The following is a 16,557-nucleotide window of genomic DNA, read 5'->3' on the forward strand; positions in this document are numbered from 1 at the left end:
TCAGGGAATAGATTCTTTGCTTTGAAATGTCAGCTGATTACTCTTTAACTGGCATGACGAAGCTATCTGAAGGTCCTGCAACATAAAAAAGAGGGGTAAAGTAATCAGTTACTGTATGTCTGTTATTCGCAGATTTTAGCACGTTTCACACATGCGGTCCTTTCTATTAACATGACATTATCTGAATCTGTTGGTTTCGTGTTCGAGCACCCTGACAACGTTTGGATCAGACCCAATGACATTAACATATCAAGATAGTACAACTCTAAACAGCGTTCAGTCGGCCATTGTTGAAAAAGCAGAACTCCTTTTATATCTGACAAACATTCCCTTTTCAAATGTTCTACAATGAAACAAACAACAAAAATACCAAAACAAACTTTGTAAACTGCCAGATGAGCACAAAGTCTTTAGCAAAATGTTTGAAACATAAAATTTTGCAGGCTAAACTTTTATAAAAATACCGCTATACTGACATTTTCTGAAGCAGTGGTTTCCAACAGAGCAGTTCGTCAAAAACTCTTAGAGAATCTAAGATGACATGAATTTAAAATACTGGGAGGCCCACATGTGCCTGTAAATCGACTCTACAGTACAGTATGAAACAATAAATGACCAGCAGCATGTTTGTTTGGTTTTTTTTACAGTTATACAGGTATTTTATTTGAGCAAACCATTTATTTTACAAACTTGATTATTGCTTGTTTAATATTGTAAAAAGTTTAATATTTTATAAGCAACTTACATATGGAAAAAAAAAAAAAAGTAAGTTCACCCAAAAGTAAAAGAAATGTAGCAGAATATCGGTTTCAGTACGAAAAGGTTTCATAGCAAACATACTTATTAGAAGTAAACCAGTCATCTCCAGTGTCATTTATTACATGTTGCAGGAAAGATGCACTAATGAGATCATACCACACTGGTAAATTGGAAATGAATTATTAAAACTTAGTGTTAATACATTTAAGGCTCCTGTGCACATTTTCAAGTTAACAAACAACATTCACTCCTTCTTGGCTGATTTACAGTTTCAAACTGGACTTTTGTTCAGTGACAAGAAACAAAACTATTTAAACCTCGAAACAGTCTCAGTGGAGCTAACTGCTGAATATCATCTCCTCCAGGAAAAACAAACAAACAAACAAAAAAGCATCGTTCTCTTTCTGAAGCCGATAAAAGGTAACTGGAAGCAAATATGCCGAAAATGAGAAAGCTGATTTGACAAGCGTGCATCCAGAAACATCCAACATGTGAAGTAATGTTCATATGAAACACCTTTACTGTAATTCTGGCTGTGTAGTTACTTTAACAGATGAGAGGATGTTACACTGAATGCAACTTGAAAAATGTGATGCATCAGTAGAATTATCATTAGGAAAAAAAAAACACATTGGAAATTGGCTCTATTGACATTTTTTGCATAGATTTTATACAATACACTGTACCATTATTTAAAGAAAAAGAAAACTGGAAATACTAAATTACAAAAACTTTGATTTTACTTTGGCATTTTTTGCTGTGTTAGTGGCAGAAAAATATTGGTTCTTTAACTGAGATGAATAAACAACAGTGAATTTTTCTGGGTGTATCCAGTGTGTCCAGTTTAACTTTGGTCAGCTGCTGGAAAACAAATTAAACTCGGATTGTTCCCAAATAACCTTGTGGACAAATTACAAATTACTTAACAAATAAATTCTAAATGTGTGAATGACTTAACACTCCTTGCAGAAGAACCGGTCTATAAAATGTTCTCCAAATGCTAATTTAAATTGCTTTAAGTACAAATGAAGATGATAATCGCTACAAATATCTCAAATGCTGTTATTCAAGCAGCGTCATTTCACATAATTTACTGAGATCAGTTATAATTGGATATGCCACAAATGAGAGAAAAAAACAAAACAGATAACAGTCTCATTTTCTACAGACTGATCTGAATGAACAAACTGATCTGTCTCAGTTTGTTTACTTATCTATTTTTGCATTACTGGAGTATAAAGGCCACGGTGCAACTATTTGGGGTAGTATGTGTTCTCCAAGTGAGTCTTCATTCCTTGGCTATGGCATTAGTCTGTGTAAAAGTAGAGCCACCACACTAGTGTTTGGGATAAGAGCACTTAGAGTGTTTGACAGCCTCCTCAAGCGACTTCCTGGTTACTAGCAGTCGTACCACATCCTCTCTCTTCTTTGTTAGTTTTTTACGAGCCTGATCATGAGTCACCATGGTCATGTCCCAACCGTTCACCTGGAAAGAAGGAAGGAACTTAGTTTGAAATAAAAAGAATCAAATACCAAAAGTAAAAGTCATCACAGCACTGCTCCTGAGGTACACAGTGCCATCTTGTGGATCAACTATTCCAAAAGAAAAACTTCATTTCACTAAATACCTGCATTATTTTGTCTCCCATCTTCAAGCCGGCCAAGTCTGCTGGGCCTTTAGGTGATATCCTGGTCACATAAATGCCCTGTGAAAACAAAGAACTCATCATTTCATTTTTTTGCCACAATTGGAGAGCAGGTCTGGTTTAAAATGGGTAGTCCAAAATAATACAGAATATCCCTGAAGGCCTTTGCCTTCAATACTGCCAGTCTGGCAGTACAGGAGGAGGATCCCAGGGGGAAAGCATCAAGTGCTTAAAGTGTAAAGGATACACTAGCATAAGAAATTATTTTTGTCCCATTAAAGTAAAACTAGGATTAAAATAAAGAGAAAAATGGACAGAGGCCTGATCTGTTGTTAATTTAAGGGCACAGAGGACATCTCTCACAACAAAGTTCCTGTAATGCTCAAAAATATGTTAATAAAGGAAACAGTAAAAGTGTAGAAGCCAGTATCTAAGTCTTATTCCTCTCTAACAAATCAGCTGGTACATTTCTGTGCAGTCAGCATGACTTAATGTAAACCTGAAGTCTTCCTCTCTGTAGCTCTGCTGAGTTTGTTTAGTCACCACCCGAGGCCATGAGTAACGTGTTCAGGCCTTTAGTTAACCAAAACGATAAGTACTTTGTGGATACTTGTACCACTAGGCTTTAGCGCAATTGCAACTTGTGGGTGGATATTCAGCGTCTTGCCAAATTAAGAATAAAATCCACATAACCAAAACGAGTGACCCGAAGACAGAGCACCTCATCATCTTAAACTTTGATCACATTTATACTAAAATCCACCGCTGTATATGGAAAAATACATGGAAAATATATAATTTCACTTTTGATAGGGTCATTTGTGGGTTTATTCCTTTCGGCTACATCACTATTGTCTACAAATATTCTATTAAGAACAAAGGGAGAGAATCAAGATGAAAAAACTGCACGTAAAGAGATGATAGCTGCAGATAAACTCACTTTGTCAGACTTGTCCTCAGAGAAGGGATTCTGCCCGGGGTCCTGGTCTATCCCTCCTCCGATGCTGAAGCCAAGGATGAGATTCTCTCCTTGCCGCAGCTTCTGAATCTCAACTCGTTCCTGTTTAACAAAAGAAAACAAATTTAAAAACATTAAATACTGTTGAGGAAAATATTGGGTAGGCTTATCACCAAGCTTTCTCGCGTGCTGCTCAGTCACGTTTGCTGAAATGTTCTTGTTTCCATCACTGCTAATGTTAATACGATAAACTCCAGTTAAATTAGGTTGACAGGACCACGGAAAGAACGCAATTGCTTCCCTTCACATTTCACTACGATCGGATAAAAACTCTTCACTATGAAGGTAGAAAAACGAAACACTTCCATACCCATAAATAATCAGTGTTGGGCAAGTTATTTTGAAAAATTAATTAATTATAGTTACTTGTTACTTCTTCAAAAAAATTAACCGAGTTAATAACTGAGTTACAAGATTCTAAAAGTAATTAATTACTTGAAAAGTAACTATTGCGTTACTTGTTGTTTAACCCTCTGGGGTCCAGGCTATAATTGGCCATTTTGACTACTTTTGATGTTTCCTGGTTTAGCTTTCGTCCGTCAGATACACAACAAAGCACTATTTTTGGTAGAGCATGCTAGCGGGCCGTCGTTATTACCGTGTTGTTTGGAAAATATGGCACTTAAAATCAATCCTTTGATTTTTCTGAAAATCGACAGTGCCCCTTATAATCCCGTGTGTCTTACTGTATGAACTCTGGTTGTGTTTACTGACCTCGAAATGATTTTATGTACACGGCGCTCGAAAATCTGTCAAATGTTTTAGTACGACTTTGCTAAGCTACGAACCCGCACCGCTTGATGGATTGTCGGAGCATTACGGCTATTGTTGGCAGGCGCCTCGCGGAGTGATACGTACTGTGCTTCAACATAATATTACCGTATTGTGTGTGTGTGTATAACCTCTTTTTAAGTTTTGTGGATATTATACATGGTTATGCTGAGGATATGTCGGCCAGTTTCCACTGGAAATGCCTTTTGGTTAAACTGTCAGCAAGGAATTTGCATTGTTACATTTTTATATAACTTTAATGCACATAAAAAAAACAACAAAAAAAACCAGCTGCTTCTTTAAGTGAAAATACATTGATGGGTTTTTTTAAACTAATAAAGTTGTGGAGTTGTAAAGTATTTTGTCTAGTGTCAATTATATCGTCAGTTATATCGTTATCGCAAATTTTCAAATGTATATCGTGATAAATATTTTTGGTCATATCGCCCTGCTCTACTCCCAACTGACATACACATCGCAGTAATTACAGAAAGATGGACAACTTATCTTCCCGTCAGGTAGTGAAGCACCGACTTATCACCACAGACTCATTTTCTAGATTTCAGTGCAGGCAAACGATGGATCTCAGAGGCTGTTTTTTCTTAACTCGAGTCCAGACAGACGGGCCCTACCCTTGACACTGACAAGCAGCTGCAGTTTCACTACATCGCAGAGACAGATGACTCAGAGAGACTCTTCAAAACACAAAGACTGGCTCTGTGTGCGCGACAGTGAATAATCAGACAGCCTCTCAGTAGTGTGGCTGATCCAAAGTCTGACAATGACTTGAGCTGCTTTTCTCAATGTGCCGGATTCACACAGTCTGCGTAATCACAAGGACCCTACAGGCAGACTTAAAAGTCAGCATGTGTATGCTACAGTATTTTTGACGTGTTCATGCTGTTGGCAAACCGATATACTCAATCACAGTGAGAAGTCTTTCTTTATATGCTAACAATGGGCAATTTCAGCTTGTTGCTAGGTGGTTGCTAGGGATGTATAATTTTATAGACATGAATTGAAAATCACACAACATTTTTAATAGCTGTTATTTGTGCATTAAAAGGCGTACACCAGTCTATTATGACTCCTCATAACATCTGATATAGATTAGAGCTTTCAGGGGGCTGAGGTGTACCTGCACGCCAACACAGGTGATTTAGTTGTTCGAGACTTGATGAAAAAAAAAAACAAACAAACATCTAGTAAGTTTGTGTATTACAGTAAACCTGCTTCAAAGGTATTTTTGTGTAGACCTGTGACATAATACTTATATGTACTGTATAAATTTTATTTCAAATTATGTAACTCTAACAGCTAAAGCAAGAAAAATACATTCCCACCTTTCGAATCCACTGACTTTTTAATGCATAATAAATGTAATATATTTACTGAATTCATGCGAATGATGTTGTGCTGTAAAAACTTTTCAAGTTACAAATTCTCAAAGTTAAAAAAGTAGGTCAAAATTTTGCAATTTAAAATTTGCCACATTTCTTTCCGGCATTTTTGATTCCTCATAACTTTATAAGTGCAAGAAGGAGCCACAAGAAACTTCCAGGCAGAAACAAATTTGACATTACCTGTAAAAATTTATTCAAGTTACATATTTTAACATTTTCTTAGCTGAATTATCAGGGGGAAAAGCTCAAACATGGAGTGTCTGTTATGCTGCCGTTATGTTAAATTGGTCATGCAGTTTTACTATTGGTCCTATGATATATCAAAAACAAAAACATTATTCTGAAAATAAAACAAACTTTTGGATTTATGTCTTTAGGTTTTGGCCCCTGGAGAGGGTGAGGGTGTGTGTGTGTGTGTGTGTGTGTGTGTGTGTGTGTGTGTGTGTTACAATGTTATGCAACTACCTCCTGTATGAGAGAATTCATGACTCAAAAAATGTCTGAAAAGTTAACGGGAATTTAAACACACCCACACGTCCTTTGAGGGCATTTCTTCACTACCAGACACACTGGACCCACTATAGTTCGCTTACCGTCCAAATCGTTCCACAGACGATGCCATCTCTCATCTCCTCCACACATCACTCACTCACTTGGACACTAGAAGGGGGAATTATGTTAAAATGCTCTTCATAGACTACAGCTCTGCATTTAATACCATAATTCCCTCCACACTCACCACCAAGCTGGAGCATCTGGGACTCAGCTCATCTATGTGTCAGTGGATCTCCAACTTCCTAACTGGCAGACCACAGGTAGTAAGGATGGGCGGACATGTCTCAGCCTCCACCACTCTCAGCACTGGAGCCCCCCAGGGGTGTGTTCTGAGCCCCCTGCTGTACTCTTTGTACACATATGACTGTGTGGCCACTACCAGCTCCACCACCATCATCAAGTTTGCTGACGACACCGTCGTGGTGGGCCTGATCTCTGATAACAACGAGACGGCCTATGTGAAGGAGATTAGGAATCTGGAGAACTGGTGCCAGAGGAACAACCTCCTTCTAAACGTCAGTAAGACAAAGGAGCTGATAGTGGACTTCAGCACTAAGCAGGAGAGGAACTACCAGACCCCCGTCATCAACGAGTGCCCAGTGGAGAGAGTGGACAGCTTCAAATACCTCGGAGTTCACATCACGCAGGACCTGTCATGGTCCTGTCACATCAACACCGTGGTGAAAAAGGCCCGACAGCGTCTCTACCACCTCAGACGCTTGAGAGACTTCCAACTGCCCTCCAAGGTGCTCAGGAACTTTTACTCGTGCACCATAGAGAGCATCCTGGCGGGAAACATCTTAACCTGGTTCGGGAACAGCACCATGCAGGACAGACGAGCTCTACAGAGGGTTGTGCGGTCAGCTGAGCGCACCATCCGCTCCGAGCTCCCTGACCTGCACTCAATCTACAGCAGGCGGTGCTGGACCAAGGCCAGGAAGATGGTGAAGGACCTCAGCCATCCCAACAACAGACTGTTCTCTCTGTTGAGGTCAGGAAAGCGATTCCGCTCCCTGAAGACCAACACAGAGAGACTGAGGAGGAGCTTCTTCCCGCAGGCGATACGGTCTCTCAATCACACCACCACACAGTACTGACCCACACATATGGTTCTTACACACACACTGGACTTTCTGGACTTTGTTTTTGCACAACACTGGTCACTATATTCTTCATTTCCGGTTAATACTTGTACAGCTGCTGTTATTGTGTATATATTTATTTATATTTAGATTTCTTCATACATTCTTATATAGTTCTATATTGTGTATTGTGTATTTTGTTGTACAGTTATTTTATTTTCAACTTTAATTTATATATTTTATCTTATTCTTCCCAGTTAAATTTACCCTTCATTCTAATTTGTGTTGTACAGTTATTTCATTTTTAACCTTAATTTATATTTTATTCCTTCCTAGTTAAATTTACCCTTTTTAATTTTTCATATTTATTTCCTATCTTATTCATAGCCTTTCCTTTTTTGTTTTCTTTAGGTCACGAGCAGTTGTCCAAGCATTTCACTACATATCATACTGTGTATGACTGTGTACGTGACAAATAAAATTTGAATTTGATTTGAACAAAAAACAATGATAGTAGAGTAGCGCAATTATTGCGTAAGTCAGGACTTCTATCTTATAGTATTTCATTATAGGAGGTGGCTTGATCTGAAGTGTGTGTCAACCAGCAGGGGCACAACTGAGTGATCATTAAAAAAATATTATATTAAAGAATTAAAAATGTATTTTAGAAGACATTACAGAAACTGATTCTTACACACAACTGACTAGACTATGATTGGGATAAACAACCTCCCTGCCCGTGCACACTCTCTGATGCTAGGGGACACAGGCAACAAGGTGGATGTATTGGGTGGGCATGGATCCACCCTCATCCAATCCCCACAAATCACTGACTGCTGTTTTATTTGATCATGACAAATTAAACGCAATGCCTCTTTTACGTCAATATTTCAGTCTATTTATACAAAAGGGACTCTGGGGGGACAAATGTTGAGCTGCAAAGGTCAAATAAAAGCAAAATAAGATCGAACAACAGTGATTTATGAAAATATATAAAGTTAAACAAAGATTTGACTCTGAAAAACTTGACTTATCAGTTAGCTCAAATCACAGCAATTGCTCAGATTTCCTAGTATTGATAATTTAGTGCTTGTCACACACTCTGCTCTACAACACAGGCCTGCTAAAATCCCAGCTGTCCATCTCCAGCTAGATCTTCAGCTTTGGAGAAGACCAGGAAGCCTGATTTACAAAGGTGGCGACGCCCATTTTCATTAACAGCAGTTTTCTGACGATAAACTCAGTTGTCTTTTTAATTAACGGTCAACTTCATGTCACCCTTTGTGTCCCGCGTTAGTGCCCACTTCTTTGCTGCAGTGATTTAATGAGTTATTCGGTTAAATTTAACATTACTGGGTACATAAAGTGCTCATATCTGTTCAGCTGCTCTCACTCAACTGCTTTTAGCTAAACAAAGAAAGTCGCTCTGCTGTTAGCAAAAACTCCAGTTAGCTGGTTAGCGCGTGTAGTTACCCAACATTAGTTAATTCAGAGTTTGCACCGAAACGGTTTGGTGCTAAAGTCGGGTGAGAAGCTGAACAATAGAGTGCGGTTAAATGTGGAGAGCCACAGCCCTCAAACTTACCACAACAGCAGTCACCGGCTGACCTGGGACGAAAGACATACTCTCGCTGAGATTTTTGGCTTATATAGAGAAGAAACTTTCCGCTTCTGCTGTTTTAAAAACTAAAGACACGTCGATTCAGATAGCGGGACTACTTCCTAGATCCTTACATGAAACAGCGCAGGAAGATCCCGAGCTGGAATCCAAAGGCTTTAGGGATGATGTCACGTCGCCCCCAGGCGTTCGGGTTCGCGTGTTTTGTCTCACCTTTGTAGCCAGGGAGGGCGGTGTTTAAATGCTGGCAGTCGTCCCGTTGTGACTCTAAACAGAAATGAAAACAAATCGAACTCATTAAGGGGTTTTTGCTCCTCCTTTGCTCAGGCGAACACCGACAGCTGTTTTCCTTATATCGAGTTGGCTAACAGCGACATCTCGGTCGATTCTGTTTTCTTGATCGCACTTAGTCGACAGGATATTCGAAAATTAATTATACTTTGATCATGGATTTTGTACGACTTTACTTTACTTTACTTTTCACTTTATTTTTGCGCTCAATCACATAGATGACAATTTCCTCTAGAAAACAATATAACAAAAAATATTTAGAAAAACCCTCCTTATCGAGGCAAAACCCCCCAACGATTTTTATAAATATTTATGAGTGTTATATAGATGTTGATATTTGAGATTTATTGCTTTTGTTAAGCTGATTTTTTTCTCTTACACAAGCTCATAATAATCATATAATAGCTACAGCACTCATACAGTAGCTGGTGAGTATATACGTGTTTAAAATAGTCTCAGCTATTAGTAACTGTTTCCTTCTGATTTAAAGTAATAAAGTAAAACACGAAAATAGTAACCATTTAAAGCCAGACACCTTGACGCTGTTGTACTACTCATTGTGCAAGCATCCTGTGTCTTTTGCTGCCACTAGATGGTAGTCCGTAATGATACAAGACTTTTCTGTCAGTACAGTGTGGAGGGATGAATAAAGCATGAATCTCCCAAAGTTGATTCTGTTCATCTGGACGTAGCGTTTTGTGGGAGAAACGTTTCGTCACTCATCCAAGTAACTTCTTCAGTCTCAGCTGACTGCAGGTTTCCCCAATCTTATAAACAGTACATTTGCATAATGACTGAAACCAGCCCACTGAAGGAACAATGAGCTGGGAGGTCAGTTTCTTAATCTTAATTATGCAAATTCTCATGACCATTGATCAACAACCACTGACCAAAACCCACTGATTGAGCATGCATCAAGAAATAAAGAATGAACATTAGAAGTGCTTTTTTTCTAGCTCTGTATTCTTTTAGCTATCTAGCTATAATTTTATTTGCCATAAAATCAAAATAATGTTTTTAAGAGCGCACTGCTGTATGTTTCCACCTGTAAAAAATGTACCAGTTTGGGTGTTCTCTCTCTCTTTCATCATCTCTATCACACTTCTGATCAGAGATCTGCATGTGATGCAGCAGCATGCCACCTTTACTCAAAGCAGCTGTTATTTCTTATTTGCATATGCTACGCAAAAATTCCCCTGAGCATGTTTAGACTTTAATATCCTACCAAATAAGTGTATAAAAAACTTTAACCTCAATTTGAAAGCATGTATGCAAAGATGGCAGGAGATTGGCTTCAGGTAGACATCTATGTAACAAATTTATTGCATTATTCATTTTAATGTGACACCTTTTGTCTGAATAGAGTTTTGATGTATGGAACATTTAAAAAAAATATATATATATATAATTTGGCACTAAATACATTTGCATGAAGGAGGCAGTTTAATCTATCCTATAATTTTATGCATAATAAATATTCCTTGCGACCTAAATGTTAAAGGAATAGGAATATTATGAGGCTGTGGCAGCTGTTGGCTTAGCTTAGCTTAACTTAGCATAAAGACAGAAAACAGGATGAGGCATCTATCCCGCCTCTGTTATCTTATACAACAGGGAAAAAAAGAAAACACACGGAATGATTTAATTAGTAAACTTTAAAGAAACCGATAGGCACATTTTGTGTCTAGTCTAGCTGTTTCACTGTGTTTCAGTGTCTGCATTAGCCAGTTGTAGACACATCCTAAGAATGAAAGACTGGTGCAATGCTTTGACATTAAGCCTCTCTTTAGGTGAACAAAGGTCATAAAGATAAAGGATCATAAAGGTTGGACGAATGCAGTATTTTCCACTTCCTCTCCTTTGCCCAGATGAGGATACATGTACACATTAACCTCTTCCTTGACTTGACACACTTGTTTATTATAGTTTCAGGTGATCACTGTGACCTGTCCATATTCACTATATTTTATGCACTCTATTTTCTCATGTGGGTCCGTAGCCTGGAGCAAAAGGTGGAGGTGGCATATATTCTAAGGGTAACATGTCATCAGTCAGCTTCACAGGAGTGCAGCTGGAGGAAAGTGGTGGTTCACAAAAGGTCAGATCCCTCGTGATCTCCTGGTACTCGTGCTCATCATTTTCACCCCTGTCAGTGTTAATCTCTTCGTATGAATTATCCTGCAACGGGCCCCTCTTCTTTTGGAATTTCTTCTTGAAGTTCTTTAGGTTGGTGACGACTGACGGCTTTACTTCTTGATTCCTCACTTGCTGGTTGTTGGTAGTGGGCGGTTGTTCGGAGCCTGCAAACGTGGGCAGATTCTCAGGAGCAGAGACTGTTCTGACAGCCTGATTCTGCTTCAGAGCCATGCAGTCTCGAGAAGGGACTTCGGGAGGCTGGTTGGATGGAGGATTATCACCTGTATATTTCTTCCTGGGTGTTGGGACAGGCTGCAGATGAACATAAAGACAAACTTAATTTTTTTTTAATTTTTAGATCTCTTTACTTCTTATTTTGAAAGTTAATGAAAACCTCATCTCAAATGTGCATCACCACAAATCCATCAACACTCAGGGTTACATTTACTTCTAATTTGTCAAAAATCTAGACTTCTCAGTCACTCACAGCAAGTAGCTCATTGATAACATGTTTTCAGGACCTGTCTTCAGTTTTTAGAAAATATTCATGCTACTATTTCAGTTTAAATCAAACCTGATCATCATAAGCAAATATCCTTTTACATGAAGATTTAGAGCCATACTTATTCTTTAGATTCGTATAAAAGGATGCTAACTGCAAAGAAAAGCTTTTTAGATGAAAATCTTTTAACCATAACTTTATCAGACAATGTACGGAGATCTTTAGCTTGAACAATAGTTTTCAAGGCCATTTTTACCAGTGCTGGGGGTGGAGAGGTATTGTGCTGAAACTCATCTTCCAAAGAAGGGTAGAGTCTATTTATTTGGCTTTTTGGAGGCAAAATTGGTGAGTTTCCCAAATAATTTGGGCGGTGAGGAAGGGCAGGTGGGATATCCTCTCTTGACCCTGGTGGATTTATGCTGGGAACCTGGAAGTTGTTTGGTGGCAAACTGGCCCTAGAGTCTGGACCTCTTGAGCAAAACAGTAGTTCTGCATAGTCAGTCTTGTCATTAGAAGCCTGAAAAGATGTAGAAAAGTTACAGCACAGATGTTTTATTGTAGTTTACACAATTAATCTTACTTAGCTTAGCTTGATTAGCTTATGCTGAGCTTATTTAATGTACTAAAAAGTAAACCTGTAATTTACAATAACATAAAAAAGCATGAATGCAGTTGAGACAAGCACATTTTCTCACCTGTCCACAAGGAACAGTCAGCACTTGAGTGAAAGGCATGATGGGAGTTCTACGATGAAAGTCCACCAGGTCATGCAGAAACCGGTGATACCTGTTTTCCCCCACTATGATGTAAGAGCCATGTTCCAGTGCATCAATCATAAAGTGTCTGCAGCGGTCCTCGGCACTGATTGGTCAGTACATTAGAGTGAACAGAGTGGAGTGTCAGGGTCACTAAGTGTGTGAGCACATTACTTTAAAAATAAGGTTTCCGTCATGCTGAAAACACTCACCGATACGAGAGAGTGTAGCCGATCCTGCTCTCACTGACTCTGATGAGGAAGTAACCCGGCGGCTTAGCCATTAGCAGTTCCTCTGCTGTCCTACACAAAGGACCACAAACAAAGGCCTCTTTCATGCATGCACTTCAATCTTTACATTTTATGGTTTGGGGTTATTTATAAACCGTAGCTGTCACTAAAATGTGAATCACATCATAGTGGGAATCAGCCTGGCCTTTGGGCATATTCTACAAATAGTTTTTGTATATCATATGACATAGTGAAAGAGTTCACACCTACAGCCAATTTAGAATCACCAGCTAGTCTAACATGCATGTCTTTGAACTGCTGAAGGAAGCCAGAGTACCCGGACAGAACCAGCACAGTCAAAGGAAGAACATGCAGACCAGCTGGTGGAGTCAAACCTGTGACTGTCTTCCTGTGCAACAGTGCTAACTGCTCTGTCACCATAATTAAAGATACTAAACTATCAAAAGTATACCAGTCCTTTTTCCAGCTATATTTAATAACTGATCTACAGCTTTAAAACATGGTAATTGTGCAATACATCCCATATAATCATCTCTCATAGTGCAATTGTACAGCACAGGTTTGGTCTCATATTAAGTGAAGTAAGCTACTTTCAGCTGTTCCCTTATTCACAAGACGTCAGGACGTCAGGTATCTTTGTTTAACGCTGTATCCCTAAAGGGATTTGAGTCTCCTTCCAGGATGGAACCATCTTTCACATGCTAGCTGAGTGCATCAACCATTACTCTATGGAATTACTGTGTAGTGACCAAAGTAAACCGGCAGAGTGAAAGATTAGTTTCAGTCTCACCGCCTAAAAATAGAGTAAAAAAAAACCTATAGGAAAAGTAAATGCAAATCTCTGCTGACACATATTTGTGCCTAGATGTTCAAAGGCTATTAGATGGGCGGTTGAGAGAAAAAGAGTCTAACCCTGTGCTTTCCCAGAAATATCGGAAAACCGTGGCATGTGAATGATTTAACAGTTTAATAAACATTAATAAAGAAATGTAGCATTTACAAAATGTTCAGTCAGTTAGACAATCACATCAGGTCATGAAAACTGATATCTTTCAGTCTTAGCTCCTCATATTTTGGACTGTTTGCCTTCCACTGGAGTAGATGGAAGGTAATGATATAGGTATGATATGATATGAGGTGAAGACGTGCGGCCTTCATCAGGGTCATTACAAAATACCAAACAGTGTGTGTTTAAATAAAACAGTATACTGCAGAAAAAAAGTCAAATGAACCAATCACACATTCACTCATATATTAAAAAAAAAACATCAGTATTAGAAAATCTAATTAAAAACATAAAAACAAAATAGATTCTTATTCATACCTGCAGGAAATAAACTCTTTAAACAAAATATCCAGAATGCTTCTGTCTTTTCCCTGATAAAGTTCATATTACCGACTCTTTAATGGTTTCAATGCCTATAAAAAAATAAAGGCAAGCTGCAATGTTTTTCATAAAATGTCTTGCAACAGGACTGGTTAAATGATTCCTCTTTGTACAACTTAAATGTTCATTAATTTTCTCTTTCAGGGATGTTTCTCCTATAGATGTTGCATTACATAGGCACTATGTCATATAGACCACATTTTTAGTTTTATAAGCGATGAAGCCTTTAACATTGATGATGTTGCCACTAATGGTTTTACATTTTTATTGTACTAGCAATTTATGCAAGACCCACATTTAGAATGACCTTGTAGTTTATGAGTTATCAGGGTTGTTTCTGGGGTTGAAGGGTCCTGGAAAGCTGGAATAACCTAATGTTCTTCCCTCTTTTATAATGATAATGCGAGCACAGTTATATATCTCATAAACTTACTTTCTGGAAATGATCCCATGAAACCACTCCGGGACTACACCGTTCCTGATGACAGACTGGAGCTGAGACTCTGTGAACCAGGTGTAAGGATCACGTTGTCCCTGAAACGTCTGACTTCCCTCCATCCTCCTGCGTAATGGTTCATTTAATCGACAGTTATGGCTAATGGAAAAGTCACTGAGCACAAAGACCTGCAAATGAAGAAGTTAGTATATTTAGTCTGTACATTAACTACGCACCTACAGTAGAGACCACATACAGGTGTGAAAGCTGGGTGTTAATATGCATTTTAAATATTCATTGTTCCTGTTGCAGGTGAAGTGCTCTGTGATGTCTATCAACAGTTCCTCAGGTGAATTATTATTAGTTCCCGTGCATTTTAACAATCTCAAACATAATGCAGTTTTCCTTTAAAATGACAAAGAGCTAAAGGATGGAGTCTACTCACTAATACCTTTGTTTACAGCAGTACCTGTTGTAAGACTTTATCAATTATATTTGTGAATTCATCTTAAATTTGCAATATGAACACATAATTCATTACAGAATACTGATTTTGTGAATAAAACTCAATAATGTTGCTTCTGGCGTCAAATACAAACTCATAGGAAAAGTTACTCACCCTGTCTGGCAGCTCCGAGATAGAATGACACGGCTGAGCTCGCGCACCTGAAAAAACCTGTCTGGGGGCGGGGGCGGGGCCAAAACCCTACTCGATCCAAGTAGAATACAGTAAATTTTTAAGTACAGTAGAATAGTTTTTTTAAGAGACACATAGAAAACACTGAATAGCATCACTAAATAAGAAATTAAATTATTCAGATACTCCACATACGTTAAGGCTGAAGTTGCATGTCTTGATTGTATCTGTGGCTGTATGCACACAAGCACACATGCGCAAAGCTGTGGAGAAAATGACCTTCAAGTGATTGTTCTGACTTAACAGATTGGAGATAAAACACAAGTGAAAGGAGAGGCTACAGTCTGAGTGATTTTAAGCAACAACAACAAAAAACCTCAAAAGACTTTATCAGTACTTTCCAGCTCTCCCACGTTACTCCAGGGCCAGATTTTTACAGAGTGCCGAAAAACAATTTACATCTGGGAAACTTCCTAGACGTCACTGACGACATGCAGTACGTTCGCATCCCACAGCATTTTATGTAACTTATCATTAGTAAAAACATATTTTTTTTATATGCAGTGCATGATATACAGGTGAGCATCTTTTAAAGAAAAATAGATCCTGCTTTCAGGCATAATAGGTGACTTATTGACTGATTTATGATTCAATAAAAAAAAATTCCTGTAATATCGACATCCGCTTCAGAGAAAATCCACCGCCCACCTGACAATTGTTAAAAAGAAAAAAGTCAGAGCAAAGGTCAAAGTCTTTCTGGTGTGAAGCAGAAGTGTTGCGCTCCAGTGCAAATCTTTCTGCAGGGCTCTTCTCCATTTATACACAAAGTGCCCCCACCTACGCACTCCACCTCCTCCACAATTTTATGAAAAATACGTTTTTGGGTTTTTTTTTTTTTTTCAAACCTTGGTGAAGAAAGTTATCAGGGAACCACTAATGCTCATATGTCTTCTCCTCAAGCAAACAGGCCCCTATTGTACACCTTAAAGCTTCCTTAAACTGCCAACTACTGATAGAGAAGAAAATAAACCAGTGCCACATCAGAGAGGAGAACGCGGCAGGGAGAAGTAGCCTCAGTCTAATCATGGTTCCATCAGCTGACTAAAGTGAAAGCTGCAGCTCAGACTGCGGGCATATTCTTTCCCTGTTTGTAAGGCTGAGGAGGAAGTGCACGAGTACAATACGCTTGCTTACAGAGGGTGTGGAATAGATGGCATGCTGACTCCACAAATCTCCTCATTTGTACAGAAATAATCAAGTCTCTCAAGATCCCCGTGATAATATGAGGCGATAGACTGCTCCGCAGTTTT

At 38.7% G+C, this 16,557-nt stretch overlaps 2 protein-coding genes across 2 annotated transcripts; both read right to left on the minus strand.

Moving 5' to 3' along the window:
* Positions 1-622: 622 nt before the first annotated feature.
* tax1bp3 (Tax1 (human T-cell leukemia virus type I) binding protein 3) lies at positions 623-9,016 on the minus strand. Its single transcript, XM_080877424.1, has 4 exons — positions 8,820-9,016; positions 3,346-3,465; positions 2,388-2,465; positions 623-2,245 (listed from the first exon to the last, which is right to left on the minus strand). Exons 1-4 carry the CDS (start codon positions 8,856-8,858, stop codon positions 2,096-2,098), a joined length of 387 nt encoding a protein of 128 aa, XP_080733550.1. The 5' UTR covers positions 8,859-9,016; the 3' UTR covers positions 623-2,095.
* Positions 9,017-10,526: 1,510 nt separating this feature from the next.
* Positions 10,527-15,268, minus strand: hsh2d (hematopoietic SH2 domain containing). The gene is made up of 6 exons (XM_080877873.1): positions 15,230-15,268; positions 14,608-14,798; positions 12,749-12,838; positions 12,477-12,642; positions 12,038-12,298; positions 10,527-11,591 (listed from the first exon to the last, which is right to left on the minus strand). Exons 2-6 carry the CDS (start codon positions 14,730-14,732, stop codon positions 11,127-11,129), a joined length of 1,107 nt encoding a protein of 368 aa, XP_080733999.1. The 5' UTR covers positions 14,733-14,798; positions 15,230-15,268; the 3' UTR covers positions 10,527-11,126.
* Between the last annotated feature and the right edge of the window lie 1,289 nt (positions 15,269-16,557).

This window comes from Rhamphochromis sp. 'chilingali' (assembly GCF_963969265.1).
Source record: "Rhamphochromis sp. 'chilingali' genome assembly, chromosome: 3".
Taxonomy (NCBI): Eukaryota; Metazoa; Chordata; class Actinopteri; order Cichliformes; family Cichlidae; genus Rhamphochromis; species Rhamphochromis sp. 'chilingali'.

Coding starts and splice junctions, on each gene's coding strand:
- hsh2d (XM_080877873.1), bottom strand. CDS start 14,732: ATGGAGGGAAGTCAGACGTTTCAGGGACAACGTGATCCTTACACCTGG. Junction 12,643..12,748: donor GGCTACACTCTCTCGTATCG/GTGAGTGTTTTC, acceptor CTGACCAATCAG/TGCCGAGGACCGCTGCAGAC. Junction 11,592..12,037: donor CCTCTCCACCCCCAGCACTG/GTAAAAATGGCC, acceptor GTTCATCTGCAG/CCTGTCCCAACACCCAGGAA.
- tax1bp3 (XM_080877424.1), bottom strand. CDS start 8,858: ATGTCTTTCGTCCCAGGTCAGCCGGTGACTGCTGTTGTG. Junction 3,466..8,819: donor AGCCGGTGACTGCTGTTGTG/GTAAGTTTGAGG, acceptor TTTGTTAAACAG/GAACGAGTTGAGATTCAGAA. Junction 2,246..2,387: donor TGGGAGACAAAATAATGCAG/GTATTTAGTGAA, acceptor CCTTCTTTCCAG/GTGAACGGTTGGGACATGAC.